Source organism: Kryptolebias marmoratus, linkage group LG9 (assembly GCF_001649575.2).
Source record: "Kryptolebias marmoratus isolate JLee-2015 linkage group LG9, ASM164957v2, whole genome shotgun sequence".
Classification (NCBI taxonomy): Eukaryota; Metazoa; Chordata; class Actinopteri; order Cyprinodontiformes; family Rivulidae; genus Kryptolebias; species Kryptolebias marmoratus.
This window is the reverse complement of record NC_051438.1, coordinates 20,410,824-20,432,727: the sequence shown is the minus strand read 5'-3', so window position 1 is coordinate 20,432,727 and position 21,904 is coordinate 20,410,824. Positions and strand designations below refer to the sequence as shown.

Here is a 21,904-nt window from a genome sequence, read left to right as displayed (position 1 = left end):
AAAAAGAGTTTCACACTGATTGTATGTTTGCATTTTGGGACTTAAGCTGACTGTGTGTTACCATTATCCACAGATATGTATACAGGTGTGATTTGATACCTGCCCCATGTGTAACTACAGTTTTATGGCTATGTATTGCTTTGCTATATTCTGTACTGGTGCCTATAGTCGTGTGCGGCTGAGGACAGCCTTTGTTTACCTGGGGGGCATATGTAACAGTCATTATGCTGTTTGGTTCCTAGAGATGAGTAGGTATCACCACAAGGGGGCGCCTACTCCCTTTGTTGTACTATTGTACAGAAGAAGAACTAGTTTTCCGTTTTGTTGTAGAAGAGAAGATAGGTGATGATGAGGTGCAGAGCGGTAAACTAACGTTACTTTTCTCATGTATGGAAATATAATGCTTAGTACCGTGGAGATCTGGCTTTACGTGGACGAAGTTAAATAAATCGAAAGTGTGGAATACTTCAAAAGTGCGTCCTGCTGTTTTGGGTTAGAGTGGCTAACGGCCGCTGCTAACTCCTTCTCCAACCTCTCGCCGCACCGTCACAATGTGTGCTCTTCTGCAGAAGGCTTCGTGGAGTAGAGCTGCACAGTGAACCAAAAGTATATTGTCATGGCGTCAGAGTGTGAAAAGTATTTCAATAAATCGCAGATCAAAACCAGATGCCAGTAATTTATTTGGCAGTCAGATGGATCCCCACCTTAGCTGAACGCAGCTGAAATCCTAAAGCGACACTCAGGAGGAGTTTTGTGAGCGTCGTGATGAAAGTAGAAAAAAAAAGAAGAGGAAAACGAGAGTTTATCGCAACTGTTATCAAAGTACTGAACAATAATATCATGATTGCCTGGTTTCCTAATATTGCCCTAATGTGGAGCGCCTTGAGATGCCATCTATGCCATAATTATTAAAAGAAATGAAAACAGTAGTCATAAAGTGGTATAAACGTTGCTAAAAGTTTGTGTTATGCCGCATTTTGTTGTTGTTTTTAATGATGTTCGTTTACGTCTTCCAGGGATTGTTGGGGTCACAAGCCTCTGCCGATGTGATTTTGTCAGTCCAGAGCTGAAACGTTTGAAAAGCACTGGTTTACAGTAGTAAATAAAGTCAAATAAAGAGATATTTATCATATTCAGACTCTTAGAAACCAATAAAAGTTTGTCACATCATAAAGTATTAAAGCTTCAAATATGTCAAACAAAATATAAGAAAATCCTTCACTTTGAGTGGCTAAAAACAACAAATTTAAAGCTTTTTAATCATGTGATGAATAAATAAAACTATTTTTGGTATTTTTAGTATATCACTAATTACTTAAAAGACAAAAGGTGCATAGAAGAGTTAATAAACTCAACCTGAATGTTCACAATGAAAATTACTGTTACCATCTCATGAAATAATATAATATTAACTGCACATGTTGCTCTCCCGTGTGTGCAGGATAGTCCACCTTCATATAGATGAGTTCGGCTTCATCTCCCAGTGGAGGGCCATATTCGCCGGGGGTCTGGCTGGCGTCGCTGCGGCTCTGGTCACGTACCCGCTGGAGGTGGCAGAGACCAGGCTCGTTGTTCAGAACTGCAGAGAGCGCACGTATGTCGGCGTCGCTCACACCATCGCTAAGATCTACAGGAACGAAGGGCTGCACGCTCTCTACAGAGGATTTCCCCTCACAGTCTTGGGTGCGTATGCACGTTCTTACGAATTAATTAATTCCCTATCAGGCGTGCTCAGTATCTGGTGAAATATCTCTGTTTGACTTCCTGTGTTTAGCAGCAGCCATATTTTACCTCCCCGCTTCACACATGTCACTGATGAGCTTTAATACATTTAACCAGGGGTGGAAATTAGCACCCGCCACCGGCCAAATGCGGGTAAATATTTCAAGTGGCGTGTGAATTTGATCAACACACACGCCACTGTGGCAGGTTGGCAATTTAAACAGAAAAGGTGTTATTTGTCCTCTTGACATATAGGGGGCAGCAATGTGCTCGAGTTGCTGCTGTTACGTCGAGCCGCCTTCCCCCATCAGATACGGTTCCCCCTGCGTCTCCGTAAATAATGACTTATCTATTAACAGAATTGTTTAGAGGGGCAAATATTTCTCATTAAAAANAGGAATAAACACAGTTAAGGAGTTGTTGGTAAATTATTTTTGTCCTGTGTTTTAGAGGGGGAACCGATTATTTCAGACGGCTGAAATATTTGGTTCCCCCTGGTAACTTTTGTCAAAAAAGAACAAATGTCTCCAAATTCATACCTGGTAAATATAAGCGGGTAGCACAAATAGATCTATGCATTAAAAGCAGCAAGTGTCTGAAAAACATCACAACTTACATACAAAAACTTACAAAAGCACAAAAAAAACTTCAAAAACACTCCACAGAAAATAATTTTACTTGTCTGATTTTTTTTTATGTACAGATATGCATCTTTTATTGGTTTAAAATAAAAAAAATAAAAAATAAGAAAAGTACTACTTATTTTAAGTTCTACTTATTTTCATGCAGTGTCCAGAAAGAGGTGTTGTTCAGCTTGTAGGGTACCACAACTGCTTCCACCCACCTCCATCATCATCATCATCATATGAAATTACTTTTTGTCACAACAAAAAACAGTGGCTGGTAAAAAAAATTGAGTGGCTGGTAAAAAAAAATAATTAATTTCCATCCCTGTATTTAACAGTATAATTTATCTGTCCACAGGCGCGTTTCCTTTCTCCATCGGATGTTTTGTGGTCTACATGAACTTGGACAAGCTCTGGCAGGAGACACCCTCTCGCTTCACTCCCCTTCAGAACTTCATTAACGGCTGTGTTGCAGCAGGAGTGGCTCAAACCCTCTCATACCCGTTTGAAACTGTAAAACGAAAAATGCAGGTAGGTTATTAGCACCTTTTTCCTCTCTTGGATAAGGCCTTTGATTGTATTGTGTGTTATGGATGTTGTATGACGGCACGGTGGTGCAGTGGTTAGAGCAATAAGGTTATAGGTTCGATGCTCGACTTGCACAGAACTTGCATGTGTGGGTTTTCTCTGGGTACTCCGGTTTCCTCCCACAGGACAAAAACATGCCTGTTATGTTAACTGGCCGACTCCAAATTGTCCCAATGTTTGTGGGTGTGAAAGGTTGTTTGTCTCTTTGTCCTGTGATGGACTTGCAACCTGTCCAGGTGTGCCCCGCCCCTCGACTAATGACGGCTGGAGATACGCACCAGCCCTCTGCGAATAAAGATGGATAACATGGGCAAAATAAAAAAAAGGTTACAATTTATAGGTTGAGCAAATGGGTATTATTGCAAGAAAAAGTAAGTTTTAGTCATTAAAGAGACAAAAAACATCACTTATACACAAAAAAAGACTAAAATATAAAAACTCTAATTTATAGTCATAAATTTGGGACAAAAAAGTAATATTATTATTGATATTTCTTCCATATTTCACTATATGTCTGACTGGATGAAGTTGCTTATTTTTTCTTCTCCGATTATTTTCCATCTAAAAATTATAACTACAGTCTCAGAGTGATGGAAAAAAGTACTTTTTATTTATTTTTACGAGACATTTATTAATCAGTAAAGTTACCCTCATCCTCTTTTCAGTATTTCTTTTCTTTTTTTTTTAGATAAAATTCAAACCAGATCTGTAGTCAAAACTAAATCAGGATCCAAGTTAACCAGGATTATTAGATGTTTGAGGTTAATCAATGCCCACATTTTATGGTTTAAAGATGTTTTCAACTACAAAACAAAGGAATGCAAGAAGTTATTTTCGTGTCTTTCTATGAAATCAACTACTCCCCTGTGAATTTACAGCTGTTTTGTAGATCATGTGTGCTCAGTGTAGTACCACCATCCTTCCACTAGAGAGCAGTAAAGATCTGTCAAAGTCATGGAGCTAAAAATTATATAATACCACTTAACAACAGACCTGCTTGGCTTTTTATTGAAACTGAAAAGGACAGTTGGATTAAGAGTGGTTTTAGTTTTTGAACACACTTCTTTAATCAAATAACTGCACATAAACTTGAAATAATCAGATACTTTGTGTGTGTGTATCATGTTTCTCTTACGTTAACTTTGAGACGTCTTCTGTACGTTACAGAGGAAACAATGGCTGCGCAAAGGACAGAGTACTATATCCGGGTTTCGACTGCCTATTATTAGATACCAGAAGGTTTAACAGCAGCTGGGAATGTGAATGTGTCCCAGGTCTGCCCACGCTTTAGATAAGTTCTCTAAAGATAGACAATAGCTGTCCGACTGTAGGAGCACCGAGAGCTGCGTTTCCAGTTCATTAAATTAACAGTAATGTTTAAAGATTTAATTTAGTCACTCACTCTCTATCGTCAGAAGGTTAAACATTAATTAGGAATATAGTAAAAAAAACAGTTAAATCTGAGGTGGTTCCCTGAAGCTTTGGGTAATGGTTCAACATAAAAACTGTGCAGTTTAGTTTTATTACTCAAGCTTGGTGTTTCTACTACAAATTCCAAGAGACCCGCATGTGACCTCAGCAGGTCCTAACCGCCCACATGAAGGCCGGCCCGGTTTACGGCACAACCGGCGTGAAGTCAAAGACACTCAAGGTGCCACCGGCACCACGGAAGGTTAAATATCTGAGAATCCATGGGAGTCAGAGCTGAAGAAAGCCTCCTTCAAGAATTAAAAACAGAAAACGACATATTCACTGTCACGTCACATGACATTCAGTCTCAATTAAAGAGAGGATTGTGCAGTTTCACGCCGGCTGATCTGAGTGGTGATGAAATTCATCAACCACATTTACACGCCTCTAATTTCAATAATAAGACTTTTAATGAATTTTAATGAGCTTGTCCTTAAACAGGTCGCGACGTGTGATTACAGCGACTCATCTCAAGACACTGGCGATGGTTTGTTTAGGAGCAAACACACACCAAACAAAAGCAGCTTTCACACACACTCTGAAGGGTAGAAATTTTCCACAGAAGCCCTGAAATTTTCCCAGAACTGTTCCGGAGAGACTCTGTGAGATCTGAAATGTTTCTTATTTCTTTGATTGGATGTTTCTTTCTGTTTATTTCTTGTGTAGATTTTAAAAAAATATTTAAAAGTCAAAAAAGTCTTTAGGTCGATATCTATAAAATTGACTGAGTTGTAGCTATCTTTGTGTTTTTTCAGTTGTGCTGGCTGTGGCGGCCATCTTGAACCAAATTGACTTCAAAGGTTAATCGGTTATAGATGTGCATCTATTGATTATTTTATGCAAGTTTTTTTTTATTTTTTTTTTATAGATATGTTTATTAATTTTGTTTAAGAGAAGCAACAACATAACACATAACAAAACAAGAGCTCAACAGTCCAGTCCATAAGAGACAGAAAAGAAAAGAAAAGACAGGGGGGGTGAGGGGGCACACATGTTTCCGACATTGTATCGATCACATCTAAGCATTTGTAAAAGCTCGAGACAAGATGGTGGATACGTGTCCTTCAGCATAGTCCAAGAAGGGCTTCCATATCCGAACAAAAGTGTCCGTCTTAGAGTGGATTAGGCATGTTAGGAAGTCAAGAGGTATATATTCCAAAACATGTTTCTTCCACCCAAAAATAGTAGGAGATTTATTAGAGATCCACTGTAACAGAATATTCTTTCTAGCACAGAAAGTAAGGACATTATACAGTTTACTCATGTTTTGATTTTGAATATGTTTATTTGGTAGACCAAGGAGAAGAGATACTGGATCAAGATCGATATTAGTTTTGATAATTCTCCTAATCTCAGCCAGAATTGATACCCAATATAACTGGATTTTAGGGCATGACCAAAGACAATGTGTGAGGTTGCCTTCATGTATTTTGCATTTAGGGCACAGGGAAGAGGACCCTGGTTTAAACTTAGAAACCCGATTTGGGGCCAGGTGAGCTCTATGTAATAATTTAAGTTGCAACGCCCAGGAGCGATTACAAATGGAAATTTTTCTGGCAGAGTTCCATATACTGTTCCACATTTCATCAGTGATCTCGATGCCCAGCTCATCTCCCCAGGCCTGGGCCAGAGTTGGTAAGTGATGCTTATGACATTTCAATGTTTTGTAGCATAAACTGAGTGACACTTCACGAGTACTGGTAAGCAATTTTTCAATGCCCGAAACCTCAGAGTCCCTGAGTAAAGTTGTTTCTTTTTTGATAAAGTCCCTCAGCTGGAAGAAACGGAAGAGATTATTTTTCCCTACTCCAAAGGCTTCCACAACTTGATTAAAAGACATGAGGATCCCTTCCTTAAAAAGACAACCTAAAGAGGAGATACCCTTATCCACCCATTCCCCAAAACCCGCATCCAACATACCCGGAAGAAAATCGGGGTTTCGGAAAAAGGGTGTGAACGAGGACGTCCTCCCAGTTCTGCCCTCGATGTGTTGGGCCGTCCTCCAGGCCTTGACTGTATTCACAGTAATTGGATTGTTACAAAATTTATTTATTGTTTTCATATTTTTAAGAAAAAGCAAGCTTTTAAGAGGGCAGTCGCATAACGAGGCTTCTACATCTAGCCAGACTGTGGATGGGTTATCAGATATCCATTCTCGAGCGTATAAAATAAGAGCACTCACTTGATATTTTTTTAAGTCTGGGAGATCTAAGCCTCCCATGTCTCTTGGTAACTGTAATGTTGACATTTTTATGAATGCCCTTCTTTTGGCCCAGATAAAGGAACCAAACCAACTCTTCAGTTTTTGGATCCACTTTTGAGTAAATAAAATAGGAATCATCCTGATTGGGTATAACAAGCGAGGAAGAATGTTCATCTTAAGAAGCGAGATTCTGCCCAGCCAAGATATGGGAAGACCACTCCAACGTTCAAGGTCTAGCTTAATTTTTTCAAATAATGGGAGAAAGTTTGTTTTAAACATCTGATCGAAGAAAGGTGTAACAGATATACCGAGATATTTAAATCCTGCAGGGGACCATTTAAAGGGGGAACTAGGGATATAAAGTTGTCCACCAAGAGGCATGGCCTCGGATTTGGAGAAGTTTATTTTGTATCCCGAGAATGAGCCAAACTGGTTAATAATTGTGATGACTCTTTCGACCGAAGTGACAGGTCTGGAAAGAAACAACAAGACATCATCGGCATATAACGAGATTTTATGGGTCCCCCGATCAGTGTTAATACCAGTAACAGCGGGATCGCCACGAATTGTTTCGGCCAGTGGTTCGATTGCAAGGGTGAATAAAAGAGGGGAAAGGGGGCAGCCCTGCCTATTTCCCCTTCCCACCTCAAAATTATTAGACCTAAGCCCATTCGTAATAACCGCAGCCAAAGGACGACTATAGAGGACTTTGATCCAGCTGATAAAGTTGGGGCCCAAACCGAATTGGTGCAGAGTATAGAAAAGAAATGGCCACTCCACGCGGTCGAACGCCTTTTCTGCATCTAAGGAGACTACAAGACCATCCATCGCGCGCCGCTGACACAGCTGAATCACGTTCAAAAGACGTCTGAGGTTATTACAGGAATTACGCCCCTTAATAAAACCTGTTTGGTCCATCCCTATCACAAGGGGTAGAATGTTTTCCAGGCGTTTTGCTAAAATTTTGGACAATATTTTTAGATCTACATTAAGTAGTGAGATGGGTCTGTAAGAGCCACAGTTTTCTGGAGGTTTTGATTTCTTAAGAATTAAGGATATATTTGCTTCTCGGAGGGAAGGGGGGAGAACACCTGTATCAAGTGAATCATTCAGCATGGATAAGTAGGGCTTTGATAGCAGATCCATAAATGTTTTATAGAATTCTGAAGTGAGCCCATCCGGGCCTGGTGCCTTCCCTCCCTGGAGAGATCTGATGGCTCTTTCCACATCCACCTCTGATATTTCTGCATTTAGATCGTTTTTTTTGTCCTCTGGTAAAATGGGCAGCTTAATTTTGGAGAAAAAAGTCTCCATTGAAGACTGGGAGTTATCACATTGCTCAGATTGGTACAGATTTTTGTAAAAATCAAAGAAAATTGCATTTATTTTCTCTGGGTTTGTAGAACACGAACCCTTCTGGTCAGAAATTGAAGCAATTGATTGGGAGGACTTTCGCGCTCTTGTAAGATAGGAAAGGTATCTACCTGGTTTATCCCCATGTTCAAACAATCTTTGTTTAGCAAATTTGACTTTGTCTGTAGCGTTCTGTGTCAATATTGTGTTCAACGAACACCGGATAGCATTAAGCTCTCCCAGCTTGGACTGCGAGGGTTTTTTAATATACTCTTCCTCTGCAAGTTTAAGCTTTCTTTCCAGTATGTTCTGTTGTTCTGCAATTCTTCGTTTTTTGCTGCACATATATGATAATATTAATCCTCTACTAAATGCCTTGGCTGTGTCCCAAAGCAAGGAGGGGCTGCTAGCAGAGGGAGAATTGATAGCGAGGAATTGTTTGAACTCTGTTCGAAAATACTCCACGAATTTTTCATCTTTTAAAATTGAAGGATTTAGTCTCCAGTGATTTGACTGAGTCTTAGCATTTTTAACGGTATAATTTAGATACACTGCAGCATGATCGGATATAACAATGTGTCCTATTTTGCATGAGGCAACTTGTCCTAACGTAATTTTAGGGAGAAAGAAATAGTCAATACGTGTGTGGCATTTGTGGGGGTTGGAGTAGAAAGTGTATTCCTTTCCAGCAGGATGGAGTTTTCTCCATACATCCACAAACCCCGCCTCCTCAAAGAGATCAAAGATCTGTTTTGATTTACCTGAAATAGAAAGGGGGCTAATTGGAAGCCTATCAATCAATGGATTCTTAAGACAATTGAAATCACCTCCTACGATAACATTTTCAAGAGAGAGATCCATAAGTTTTGCCATTATTCCTGTTAAGAAGTTAATAGGATGGCCCGGTGGAAAATAAACATTCAGTATGGCAAATTCTTCTCCATTTATCATTGCTCTAACAAGTACATACCTCCCATTTTCATCTTTAGTACAATCTATGACTTTAAAGGGCACTGAATTTTTAACAAGGATTGCGACTCCTCTACTTTTGTTAGTGAAAGAGGAGAAAAAAACATGTTCAAAGCCGCATTGTTGTAGCTTTAAATGTTCGGAGTCGTTTAAATGTGTTTCCTGCAACAGCGCTATATCTACACCTTCCTTCTTTAGGGCTTGAAGAACCTTTCTTCTCTTAATTGGTGAATGACTTCCCTTAATGTTCCATGTACATATTCTTAGCATTTATAATTTAAAGTTATAATGTAGTAATGTGATGCCACCCAACTAATGATTAAGTATAAGGACTGCAACGTGTTGAGCTGAACATAAACCAAACAAAACCAACAAACTAGAACCAAGATAGAACAAAACAGAACAGAAAAAGCGCTTTCAAGGTGCGCATTCCCCCAAAACCCACCGGGGGCCATCCCTACCTTAACTAAACCCGTGTGTCTCATCTCCCTGGTGAAGACACACACAGATAGACGGACCCAAAAGGGAAAGTCCATCACACATTCCCCGCTGCTGCGCACCACAGAAAAAAAAAAGATCATAAAAAAAATGCAGCTGAGCAGAACAGATTGAAAAGAGTCATAGTCATAATAATTACTCCCATCACTTGTTCTCACGGGTGACAACGAGAATAATAATAAAAAAAAGAGAGCAAGCTTACAGAGTCGACCTCAGGTGCCGACCGGTTCAGAACTTCGGCAGGAGTTTTTCATCCTCCGAACTCCATTGCTCCGTCCGGCGAATTAAAAATTTTTGCATCACCATCGCGCATAATCTTCAGCCTAGCCGGGTAGAAAAGGGAGTACTGGATACCTGCCTCCCTCAGCCGCCTCTTTACCGCGTCGAATCCCTTCCGCCTACGCATGGTGTCCGCCGAGAAATCCTGGAAGAACATGATCTTGGAGTTCTGATACATCAGGGGCTGATCTCCGCTCCCCGCACGCCGCGCTGCTTCGAGAACCTGCTGTTGATCCCGGTAGTTGTGAAATCTGATCAGCATTGGTCTTGATCTCTGTGTCGGCCCGGGCTGTGGAGCTCGTGTGCGGTGCGCCCTCTCAAGCTTGATCCGGCCGCTCTTGGTCTCGACTCCTAGGAATTCAGGCAGCCATTTTTCCAAAAATTGTAGGGCTCCAGGGCCAGCCTCTACGCCCTCTTTTAGACCGAGCACCCGAATATTCTTTCTCCTGCCTCTGTTTTCAATGTCATCAATTCGTTGAGCCATCATGAGGGTTTCTTTCTCCAACTTTTCAATGCGGGCCGTGGCCTGGTCCAGGCCGTCCTCCTGAACTGCAATCCTGTCCTCAGCCTCTGTAATGCGTCCGACCAGCACTTTTAACTCCGTGGCCTGGCTCTTAAGCATTTCAGTCAGAATGTCTACCTTCTGGGAAATCACTGATGAGATGTTCCCAGTGATTTCCTCAATGACTTGACGAAGAGCAGGATCGAGCGCAGCAGCCCCACCAGCCGCTGGTAGCACAGCAGTTAGCTCCGCGTTAGCCATTTTACCTGTGCTAGCCAGTTTAGACTCCCCTTCATCGGTCTTGTTGATTTTCCTAAGAATTTTGGGCGACATAATGTTGGCGTAAGTCGAAGAAGCGTTCATCAGCGATCGTATCACCTCATTTAGTTGAGAAATCTTAGAAGGAGGGTGGTAGTCTGCTCAAATACAGAACATGTGGTGCGCAGCTAGACGAAGTCGACCACTTGCTACGCCGCCATCTTAAAAAGCCATGCAAGTTTTTTTAAAACGGTCCAATCGTTTATGAGAAATGTTGCCACCCCTCACACACACACACACACAAACATTATTGCCCTTTTGCCTTCATCATCATAAAACAAATGGGCGTCTTCAGAAAAGGATCTCTCATTTAAAAGTGCGTCTATTTGCAGAAACTGCAGAAAGTCTCCAAACTGAGTTTTCTTCAGAAATTCTAAAAAGATGTCTCGTAGTTTATCATCCTGCCTACATGAACAATCTAACGTGTCGTGTCCTTTTCTTAACCTTCCAAGGTTTTAGTTTCTTGACACACCAGTAACGATTTGCTGACTGACTTATTTTCACTGTCATTGTTTTTCTCCCATCAGGCGCAGAGTGCCCGTCTGCCTCATTTTGGTGGCGTCGACGTTCATTTTACGGGAATGATGGACTGTTTCATACAGGTTGTTAAAAACAAGGGCGTCCTGTCACTGTGGAACGGACTCACAGCGAACACAATAAAGGTGCGTCCACTTACCAACATTATTAGTTACTGCCGTCGTAGACGTTACATTGATTCATATGGCCAGAATGCCCGACAGTTCCTGCCGGCTGAAAGGAACATGGGTGACTTTCTGACGACGGCACACCCAGAGGAGGGAATGGGGGCAGGGCGTGGAAAGTCATGTTGAGTGTGTGCGCTGCAGGAATACCACGAACAAGGTGGAACAGCATGCTCCACTCTCCAATGTCAGCTGTAAATATCTTCAGAGCTGGACGTTGTTTAACACCTGACCGTCTAAATTAAAATGATGAACTATATAAACTCTGACGGCCTTCATCGATCACATGTGGCTAAAAACCTAACTGGAGAAATCGCATTTTCTGTGAAAATGCGATGTGACTGCTGAAATCTAAAGAGGGTAAAACTGGGTTTTTCAAGTTAAAACAAACAGAACAGGGGCTAAAATGAGCAGAACATAAGCTAAAAAAATAAAAGCAAAACAGTAGCTAAATGTAGTGAAACAGATGCTGAAGCTAAAATTAGCAAAACAGTAGCTGAAATGAGCAAAACTATAGCTAAAAGAAGCAAAATGTTAGCTTAAAGCTAAAAGTAGCAGAACAGCAGGAAAAGCAAAAGTACCTAAAATTAGCAAAACTGTAGCTAAAAGTAGCAAAACAGATGCTAAAGCTATTAGCATTAAAGCAATAGGTAAAATTAGCAAAACTGTAGCTGAAAGCTAAACGAACGATAATGCGAGTAAGACGCTAAAAAGGCAGAATGGTAGCTAAAGGTAGTGAAACAGATCCTGAAGCTAAAATGAGCAAAACTATAGTTAAAAGCTAAAAGAAGTAAAATGGTAGATAATGCTTAAAGTAGCAAAACTGTAGCTCAAAGCTAAAAGCAGAAGAACAGTGCCTAAAATTAGCAAAAAATTAGCTAAAATGAACAAAACTGTAGCTGAAAGCTAAAAAAAAAAAGAAAATTGTAGTTAGAAGCTAAAAGAGGCAGAATGGTAGCTTAAAGTAGCAAAACAGTAGCTAAAAAATAGAAGTAACAGAACGGCAGCTAAAACCAAGATGTAGCAGGGAGGTAGCTGAAAGCTAAAACTAGCAAAATGGTAGCTACATGTAGCAAATAAAGAGAAAAATAACAAAAGTATGCTGAAACAGATTTTAAAAAACAATGAAGGATTTCGAAGAGCTCTTTTGTATTTGTTTAAAGAATTTTGTTTTACATAAAGTCAAACATTTTGAAAACTATAAAAGTTACAAAAAACTAAAGCTGAAGCACACTATTCCTGTTTGAGCCGAACGTTTTGATATATGGATAATTCAAATAGCACAAAACATGTGGGGCAGTTTAATTTGAAAAATAAATAAATAAATAAAAGGGTGAGTGCAGCATTCAAACAATAATTAAAGTCACCAGGTAAAATACTTATTACCCTGAAACACTCACCCTTTGTGCCGTCCTCTCACAGATTGTTCCCTACTTCGGCCTCCTCTTCACCTGCTTCGAGATGTGTAAGCAGGTCTGCCTTTACCGAAACGGCTACATCGTCTCACCTCTGAGCTACCAGCTGACGCCGGGGGTCGACCAGAGCCTCGGGCCGTCCGAGCTGGAGGAGGTGCGCCGCTACTTGAGAAACAGGAACTTTGGGTCGGGGGAGTCATCTCTGGGAAACCGCTGGTGAAGCGTCACATGGAAAGTTTGAAAAAAAAAGAAGAAGAGAAGCAGACTTAAAAACCAGCAAAAGACTTGAGCAATTATGTAAGAAAAATTATGATTCAAGGACTTTCTACCTCCTCAGAATGGTGTCATTTTTATCTCAGTGTTATATGTTCAAGAATTGCTCGCTTTTATGCATCAACTCGTGCCTTGAAGCGTTGAATATTTATTTGTGTAGTTGTTAGTTAGCTCCACTGCCTTCTCACATAGGTTTAAAACTGAATGATTGTAACGTTCTGATCCTCCACGAGACGGAGCCGGTTACAGACAATCATGGAAATCTGCCAGCGGGGATTATGATTGAAGGAATAAGAATATTAAAAGGTTTATTTTCAAACATCACATTTTGATGAAACTATGATCAGTGAGTTTTTTTTTTTTTTTGCTTCAAACCTTCAAATGGACAAAACTCTTTCCAAATAACTTTACTTATTTCTAAAGCAAGTTTAAAGAAAAGAGGGTGAACTTCTACAAAAGTCTTTTGATCCATTTTGGAAAGGAAATACTGAAAAAATGAACGATGTAACAGAGGTGTTTCCTGGTGTAAAAACTGACAAACTCCTTAACAGAAGCCATTCTTCCACAGTACCTTCAAGCATAATTTAAAGCTTTCAACACCTTTGTACTTCTACTTTTAGAGTACTGTGCAAAACGTTTACACCCCCCTAATTTCTTTATACTTTGCCTCCAAAGAGCCAGACTTTCTTGTAATCTTCTAAAGTGGTCTTGATCAATAGTCCTTCAGGTCTTTCAAAGTTTTTCTTAGAATTTTGTCTCCTTTTTACTCATTTTCTGTCAATAACCTCTAACCCTAAAAAAAATGAGGAAAGTGGACAGACGGAAGACAAAATAAGTGATTTTTATATCAGAAAGTTGTGTTTTTAAGAACAGGACCACAATCCTTCTATTGATCATCTACTGTGTACCAAGTTTTCAGCTAATAGCTTTTTGGGAATCACCTTGTTGGAGCTAAAATTGTTTTTTTTTTTTAAGGTCATTTGGCTGTGGTGGCCATCTTGATCTAGGTTGACCCCAAACGTTAATCACTTGTAAAGGTACATACAGTTAATAATTGCTGAAAGTTTAATTCAAATCCATCCTGTGATGATAGGGACAGTTTGCTAGAGATCTTGTGCGATCTGTTAGCACTCAGAATATGTGTTGGGGATCAGTCTCAGCTAATACCACACCAAACCGTACCTCAATAGCTATGAAATTAATTGAGTTATAGCCATTTTTGTGTGTTTTTTAAGTTCAGTTAGCTATGGTGGCCATCTTGAACTGAGCAGACTCCAAACATTCATCAGCCTTTTCACAAGTGATTGATAAATATTACAAAAAATCATCTTTCCGGGCTTTTGGAAGAAAAAATAAATAAAGAGAATAGCAATAAGCGAAGACATTTGCATGGTGTTTTGTCAAACTGTCTGCACTTTGCTCCTGTTTTGCTTATATTTGCTAAATGTCTGAGTGCTTAGTGCACCTTGTTCTTTCTGTAACCAGTTTAAGGTGACATGGAGGAGGTTTTGCAGTCAGCTGACTGAACTGTGTCCTTCTCAGTGTGGGAAACACGGTGACAGTCAACAGATGGGATGACCTTTACCCACCATGTCTGGTAGGCCTCAGCCGCCTCGCACTGACACGACCTTTAAAACAAAACAACCGTTTCCTCTAAGTTACCCTTAAAATTCCGGCCAGTAAAATTACCCACAACTTGTCCAGTAACAGATTACCTCCCCGGTTTTTTATGTGTAACAAGGAAAAGAAAAAAAGCGTTTGTCCTTTAAATTCGTGAGTGACCATGAAAACTACTCGAGTAGAGTGACGTCACACGCCCCGCCCAATACCCCCGTCAACCGGCCAATGAGAAACGAGAGTCGAAGTTCACTCTTCTCTCTCGCGCTCAGCCTCCTTAAAATCCCCACAAGTGTACGTTAGCTTCGGCCATTTCGTCTGCACCTGCTAAGTGCCCCCACCGAGCGAGCGAGTAACGGGAAGGCGGCTGACAACACCCCGAAGATGAGTGAACAGGCTATCTCCTTCGCCAAGGACTTCCTGGCTGGTGGCATCGCCGCTGCCATCTCTAAAACGGCCGTAGCCCCCATCGAGAGGGTCAAACTTCTCCTCCAGGTGGGTGCCCTTCGCCTCCGCCGCCAGCCGTTGACGCGGCTGTTGGGATGCTTTTAATGAATGGATGCGAACCTAAAACGAATGACTCCGTCCGGAGATAATGTATGGATGCTGCAGTGGGGGGAAAAGCAGGAACAGGGCTATAAATAGTAAATCTTAGCAGCTCGGTCTGTCTGAGGTTGGTGCAGACACGGGATGAGGAGTGAACAGAACTGTTATGTAATAATAGGCCAAACAGGGGAGCTGAAAGCCTGGGGGGGACGTCTCATAACACGCACCTTATGATTATTTACTGTCCCAGTAGTGTTTAAAAGTGCTGCTCCTCTGTGACATGTTATTAGTTTGGGCTGACAGCAAACAGACAAGGTCACAGCAAGGGTTGCGCCATGGTTTGCCACCGCTGCTGCATTAGGCCTGGATGCAGCAGCAAGAAGAGGAGGAGGAGGAGGAGGCGGAGGCGGCGGGGTGGGAACTGTTGAATGGATGCGTAAATCCCTCACTCAGCACATGCATGCAAATGTGTCCGTCTGCCAGACAGGCTTTGAGGAAAACTGAATTATGTAAACAAAATAGAAAAGACACTGAATAAACTAAAAAAAAAAAAATATTTTTTTTTCTGTGAAAATGCTGAGTACTGAATGACTGATGAAATTTGTTGAAGAAGCTGAAAACAATCAGAACCAAAGCTAAATAAAATTAGGTAAAAAAAACATTAGGGGGGAAAAAGGCTAAAACTAGCAGAACTGGACAGAACAGTAGCCAAAAAATAAAATTGGCAAATTAAAATTAGTTCAACTGTGTGTGTATATATAGCTAAAAATGTAAATGACCAAAACAGAAGCTTAAAGCTAAGACTAACAGAATAGTAGCTAAAAGCCTAAACCAGTAGAACAGTAGCTAAAAGCTAAAAGTGACAGAAGAAATAGTTAAGAGCTAAAAATAGTAAAACAATATACAGCTAAAAGTTAAAACTAGCAAAACCTGTATCCAAAAGCTAAGACCAGCAGAACACTAGCTCAATGCTAAAACTAGCAGAACAGTAGCTAAAAGCTACAACGTCAGAATAGTAGCTAAAACCAGATGAATCATAGCCAGAAGCTAAAATTGGCAAAACAGTAGATAGAAACCAAAATGAATGAAAGCGGTATATATCAAAAAGCTGAAACCAGCAGAACAGTTGCTAAACGTTAGAATCACTAAAACAGTATTCAGCTAAAAGTTAAAACTGAAGCAAATACTCTGAAGTAGATTAGTTGAGATCTCAATAATTTCTATGACAAAAAAAGGGAAGTTAAATAATTCAAAATGTTTTAAGTTTTAAATACCAAAAGTAATTGCTGTAATGAAAGTTTTAATACTCGAATGAAAGTATGCAGAAGTAGTTAGAGTCCAATAGACGTATGAAGGAGGCTATAAGGAGTAAAACAGAGCTGTATCTCTGCTTTCCTTACAGGTGCAACATGCCAGCAAGCAGATCACAGCTGACAAGCAGTACAAGGGCATCATCGACTGCGTCGTCCGTATCCCCAAGGAGCAGGGCTTCCTTTCTTTCTGGAGAGGGAATCTGGCCAACGTCATCAGATATTTCCCCACTCAGGCCCTCAACTTCGCTTTCAAGGACAAGTACAAGAAGATTTTCCTGGATGGCGTAGACAAGCGCACGCAGTTCTGGAGATACTTCGCTGGCAACCTGGCGTCCGGCGGTGCCGCGGGAGCCACATCGCTCTGCTTCGTCTACCCGCTCGACTTCGCCAGGACACGCCTCGCCGCCGACGTGGGGAAAGCAGGAGCGGAGCGTGAGTTCAATGGCCTGGGAGACTGCTTGGTGAAGATCTTCAGGTCTGATGGCCTCAGGGGTCTGTACCAGGGCTTTAACGTTTCCGTGCAGGGCATCATCATCTACAGGGCTGCTTACTTTGGCATCTACGATACAGCAAAGGGTGAGTTTTCACCACCGTACTCCGCCTGTCTCCATTAACCTGTTGCCTTTCAGGCGGATTAATCCTCCTGATCGGTGTCTCTTACAGGCATGCTTCCAGACCCAAAGAACACACACATTTTCGTCAGCTGGATGATCGCTCAGAGTGTGACCGCCGTCGCCGGCCTCACGTCCTACCCCTTTGACACTGTCCGTCGTCGGATGATGATGCAGTCCGGACGCAAAGGAGGTAAGAAGCGCAACGCAGTGCATTCCGACGCTCCACAATCGCAGCTGTTACTGATGTCTTTACGACACCGTTTCTTCTCCCCCAGCTGACATTATGTACTCCGGCACCCTGGACTGCTGGAGGAAGATCGCTCGCGACGAAGGGAGCAAGGCCTTTTTCAAAGGAGCGTGGTCCAACGTGCTCAGAGGCATGGGCGGTGCCTTCGTGCTCGTCTTGTACGATGAGCTGAAGAAAGTCATCTAAATTCTGTCTGTTCACTGTCCATGTTGTGAAGTTTAACTGTAACATATCTTGTACATTTGGATGGACTTAAATACAGAGTTATGTTTATAGGGACCAACTAGTATTTTCTACTAGTTGCTACCGGGAGAATATGTTATGCACTCGTCTCTTGGCCCATGTTCTTTTTTTTTTGGTTTGTTTTACCCCTCACAAGAATTTCATTCCCTAACCTCAAGAACTTTGCCAGAATAAGAGAAATAAAGGCAACCTACTGAGTGAACCTCTCACCTGGTTTTGAAATGTAATGCCGTGTCTGAAGGGTATCGTTAAGCTCTCCGGCTGCCTTGCTTCGGTTAAGCCGTCTGGCAGCCTCCTGCGAGAAGCGTAAGCTTAGAGCTGCAGGTTGTAGTTGGGGGCGAGCCAAAATCAGCTGAGAAAGTTGACCTGCTGACAAAATTTCAGCTCCCAGAAAAGCGATACGCAGGTAGTCTGGAGCTGAACATTTGAACAAACGACTCTCCCCAGAGGAGCAGCTAGGATTACCCATCGTGAGGTGGATTATTTCAACCTTCTAAATATACTTTGATCTCCCGCCGAGCCGTTTCTGACTCCCGACTGTGTGACTGACTGACTGGCTGAGGACTTTGTCCTTGAGCTGTTTGACCATTTACTAACAGGGCTCACAAGATCTTTACCGCCACAGCCGAGGAGTTTCTTCATGGGTCCCTTTCAGGAGGATAAAAACGAGTGGTCGCGTTAAAAATAGCTAAAAGGAAGTGTTACGCTGCCGTCGTCAGGTGTGTAAATGGTGTTTTGTGTTGTAGGGGTGACACATGATCTTGTTCGGCGTAAAGACTTGCGAGCACTTGTGGCATGTGTAGGACGGGACGTGGTGTACTCCTTGATCTGTAACCGGGGCGTGGACTGCCCCCTCTGTAACGGTTGACTGTCGAGTTCGACCTTGAGCTGTCCGGATAAATATGGGACTGTCGTAGAACCGGCTCCAATTGTATCAACAGCATTAGTGACCAAAGAGGGAGAAAGAAAAGGAAAAGAAATAACAGATAAATCCATAAGACAGATTGTAACTCTCACATATTAATCACTTGATGTCCGTCTACAACTGATTAGCTTTCAGACTCAAGCTAAGTCAAGATGGCCGCCACAGCCAACTGACTTTAGAAAACACAAGTCAGCCAGTTTTATAAATAATGAGCTAAAGTCTGGTGCGGTGGCAGCTGAGAGTTATCCCCAAGATTTTACAAAATCACGATTTTATCTTAATTATGGTGAATCATATGAGGGTCGTTGAATCATTTTGTGGCCTTCAAAGTTAATTAAACGTAGTTCTGTCACTGTGAATAGTTCACTAACTAAAGCATTATCTTTCATGAGAATAACTCAAAGTAATCAAACCAGGACATCTTGATGTGTTTTGAACATGTAACTCGTGACCCCGATCTCTCATTTTAGCCACACGTTCAGGTTACACAATTATGTCAGCTGGACTTCGTCTAATCTTCTTCTCTGCAGTCGCTGGGAGTCTTGAACGTGACCCCTGACCTGGTGATATCAGTGAATCGGTCGATCCCTGAAAGCCACTCTCAGCAAGTAGTGCATTTATTCGATCTTTAATCCTTTACAGCTTCGACAGGAATCTCAGCATTTCTTTTTTTTTTTACACCGTCTGTCTCAGAGACACTCTGACATCGAAGTCACGAGGTTAACAAGTTCAACACGAGCGGTCCGATCAGCTGCAACCATCAGAAAAGTCTGCTTAAATTTTATAATATATATATTGTTTTACATAAAGACATTTTAATCCCCCCTAAAGCAGACAAGAAAAAATGAGACTTATTAGATGTTTTCTGCCTGTGTCTGTGTGCATTCATTTGTCTAAACCACTGAACAGAATTTAAAGCAACTTTCCGACGGTAATAACAGGATGAACATCTACAACTGATTGACCTTTGGAGTCGATCCAATTCAAGATGGCCGCCACAGCTAAACAATCTTAGCAAACACAGTTCAGTTTTACAGATGTTGAGCTAAAATGTGGCGTGGTGGCAACTGAGCATCATCCCCAACATTTGCTTTAAGCTCGACACGCTGAGCGAATCTTTGCCTAAAACCTGGGCATTAACTATTGTCTGTTAGCAAAATATCTCATGAACCGCTGGACGGATTTCAATGAAACTCTCGCTGGCCGTGCATCTACTGCTGATAAACTGTAAATGTCAACCCAATTCAAGATGGATGCCACAACTAATCCAGTTTTGCCAACACAATAATGGCTATACCTCAGTAAATTTTTCAAAATAACATGATTCTGGTCTAAAACTCTGGCATGAAAGGCAGCGGGCGATATGCATTCATTCAAGGAGTGCCATGCCTTTCATTTAGTTAGGCAAATGTTGCTCAGTCATGAATGAAATTCTAGCAGAAGTGTAAACGTGTCCAGTCGATCAATCCAACAACTAGAATGTGAAAAACCTTTACGTCTGTTTAATCTTAGCTGACTGTAAGTGTCTAACTGGTGAAAGAGTAGATATTTCTTTGTTAAATCTAATTAAGTAGGCGTGTAAAGTGTCAGGAAATGAAACGGGCCCGCTGCAGACTCTGCACTGGAGTGAAAACGGCAGGATAATCAGTGTGTGTGTGTGTGTGTGTGTGTGTCCACACGCAGGGCTGCAGATCAGTGAGGTCACACTCAATAAGAGCTTTGAGTCGGCTGGCCTGTTACATAATCTCAGCTGTTCGTCTGAATTATGTCACACTGCTTTCTGTACACCGGAGGAACAAATACAACTGATTCAAGATGGCTACCACAGCTATTTAACCTAAAAAAATCCACACAAAATGGCTATAATTCACCTAATTGTACAAATAATGACCTAAAGTTTGGTGTGGTAGAAGCTGATCATCGTCCTCAACATGTAATCTATCTATCTATCTATCTATCTATCTATCTATCTATCTATCTATCTATCTATCTATCTATCTATCTATCTATCTATCTATCTATCTATCTATCTATCTATCTATCTATCTATCTATCTATCTATCTATCTATCTATCTATCTATCTATCTATCCTTAGTGTTTAGTGGAAGAGAGGTAAGAGCGCCATCTTGTGGTCATAAACAGCCTTTTACCTTAATTTTAAGCATGTGGCAAATTCAGCATTGGTGCATTTTTAAAGTAAATTAGCAGCACGTGTTAAACGTTTCAAACCATCACATGTCAGCAGGAGATCATCATGTAGCACATTTCATCTTAAAAAAAAGAAAAAGAAAATTGTGCCATAATGTCATTCACAGGACTACAATTCTGTCCCTCAGACAATTTTAGTCTAAAATGGGCGACATGCATTCCTTCAAGACATTCTAAATCATTATCATCATCAATAATAGCTACAATCATTCATTCTTTAATTGAAGACAAAGAGTTTCTGAGTTCTTCTGTCATATAAATGCTTCTTCTTTTGCTGCTTTTAGTTTTGTAAACAGATTTGGATTAACAGTTTAGATGTATTATATGACTGACCTCTGCCAAGGAGGTACATGTTTGTTTGTTTGTTTATTTTTGCACAAGCTTCTCAGTGATAATGTAAAGACATCAATGATGCCATCACATGATGATGATGTCATCAATCCCAGTATGACATCACGATGATAAATTTTTAAGGTGAATCCAAACTGATAATGCATTGGCATTAAAGTTTCGTAGGTCTTTAGGATTATCCTAAACAAAATGACATCTTAGTTTGAAAAATGTAGGTTTTTTAGATCTCAAAATACCATCACATAAACAGAAATGGTCCAAAGCTTGATCCAAAAGTTTTATATTTTTTGCAAAATGCAAAATTTGGGCAGCAATGTATTTTTAATTTTGATCTGCTTGTGTTTCTTTTTTTTTTTTTTTTTTTTTACCAAAGCTTCTTCAAATTAGAGGTTGATGCGACAGGCACTTACATTTTTCCACTTTGAGCGCTGAGTGGGACTCAATAAATAACCGTCAATCCACCACAATCAGTACAGTTTAAAAGACTCAGGAGTGCCTGAGTCCCAATTAAAGTCCATCAAAGTCCATCAAAGTCTATCAGTGTCCATCAGTACACTCAGAGATGTAACCTGAAACTGTCTTACACACATGGAGGAGGACATCTTTGTATCTGCTAACAGCATTAGGTTCTCTGAACAAACTCATCTCAGATGACGGATGAGTTCATATTTCAGCTTTTGATTTGGAAAAAAAAAACAATGTTGGTTTTTTATGGCAAATATGAGACACCAGAGACCATCAAGTTCAAATCATATGAAAAAATATTTAAAAAGTGTCCAACTTTTCTGGAAGTTGGGTTTATCACACTGATTTCCCAGCAGTTTGTGATTTTAAGATTTGAATTAAAAGTCCACCAGCTTCACCCAGAAGTCTCCCTTTCACTGTATCTGACAAATGTAGTTTTTGTTTGTTTGTTTTTTTG

The 21,904-nt window shown here is 40.9% G+C and overlaps 2 protein-coding genes and 1 long non-coding RNA gene across 3 annotated transcripts in view; 2 read left to right on the top strand and 1 right to left on the bottom strand.

The window, feature by feature from the left end:
* The window catches only part of LOC112450278, a 13,671-nt gene extending 13,064 nt beyond the window's left edge, over nt 1–607 (bottom strand). Inside the window, exon 1 of the long non-coding RNA XR_003038834.2 lies at nt 533–607. This is a non-coding gene — a long non-coding RNA (uncharacterized LOC112450278). The remainder of the gene's footprint in view (nt 1–532) is intronic.
* The window catches only part of slc25a43 (solute carrier family 25 member 43), a 28,015-nt gene extending 14,613 nt beyond the window's left edge, over nt 1–13,402 (top strand). Inside the window, exons 2-5 of the mRNA XM_017408374.3 lie at nt 1,442–1,683; nt 2,707–2,879; nt 11,056–11,190; nt 12,652–13,402. Of these exons, the coding sequence (XP_017263863.1) occupies nt 1,442–1,683; nt 2,707–2,879; nt 11,056–11,190; nt 12,652–12,864 (763 nt within the window). The 3' untranslated portion in view covers nt 12,865–13,402. The remainder of the gene's footprint in view (nt 1–1,441; nt 1,684–2,706; nt 2,880–11,055; nt 11,191–12,651) is intronic.
* A 1,418-nt stretch (nt 13,403–14,820) lies between these two features.
* On the top strand, nt 14,821–17,703 carry slc25a5 (solute carrier family 25 member 5). The gene is made up of 4 exons (XM_017408510.3): nt 14,821–15,029; nt 16,483–16,969; nt 17,057–17,197; nt 17,283–17,703. The coding sequence occupies exons 1-4, from the start codon at nt 14,919–14,921 to the stop codon at nt 17,438–17,440; spliced, it is 897 nt and encodes a 298-aa protein (XP_017263999.1). The 5' UTR covers nt 14,821–14,918; the 3' UTR covers nt 17,441–17,703.
* Nucleotides 17,704–21,904: the final 4,201 nt, after the last annotated feature.

Coding starts and splice junctions, on each gene's coding strand:
- slc25a5 (XM_017408510.3), top strand. CDS start 14,919: ATGAGTGAACAGGCTATCTCCTTCGCCAAGGACTTCCTGGCTGGTGGC. Junction 16,970..17,056: donor CATCTACGATACAGCAAAGG/GTGAGTTTTCAC, acceptor TGTCTCTTACAG/GCATGCTTCCAGACCCAAAG. Junction 17,198..17,282: donor GCAGTCCGGACGCAAAGGAG/GTAAGAAGCGCA, acceptor CTTCTCCCCCAG/CTGACATTATGTACTCCGGC.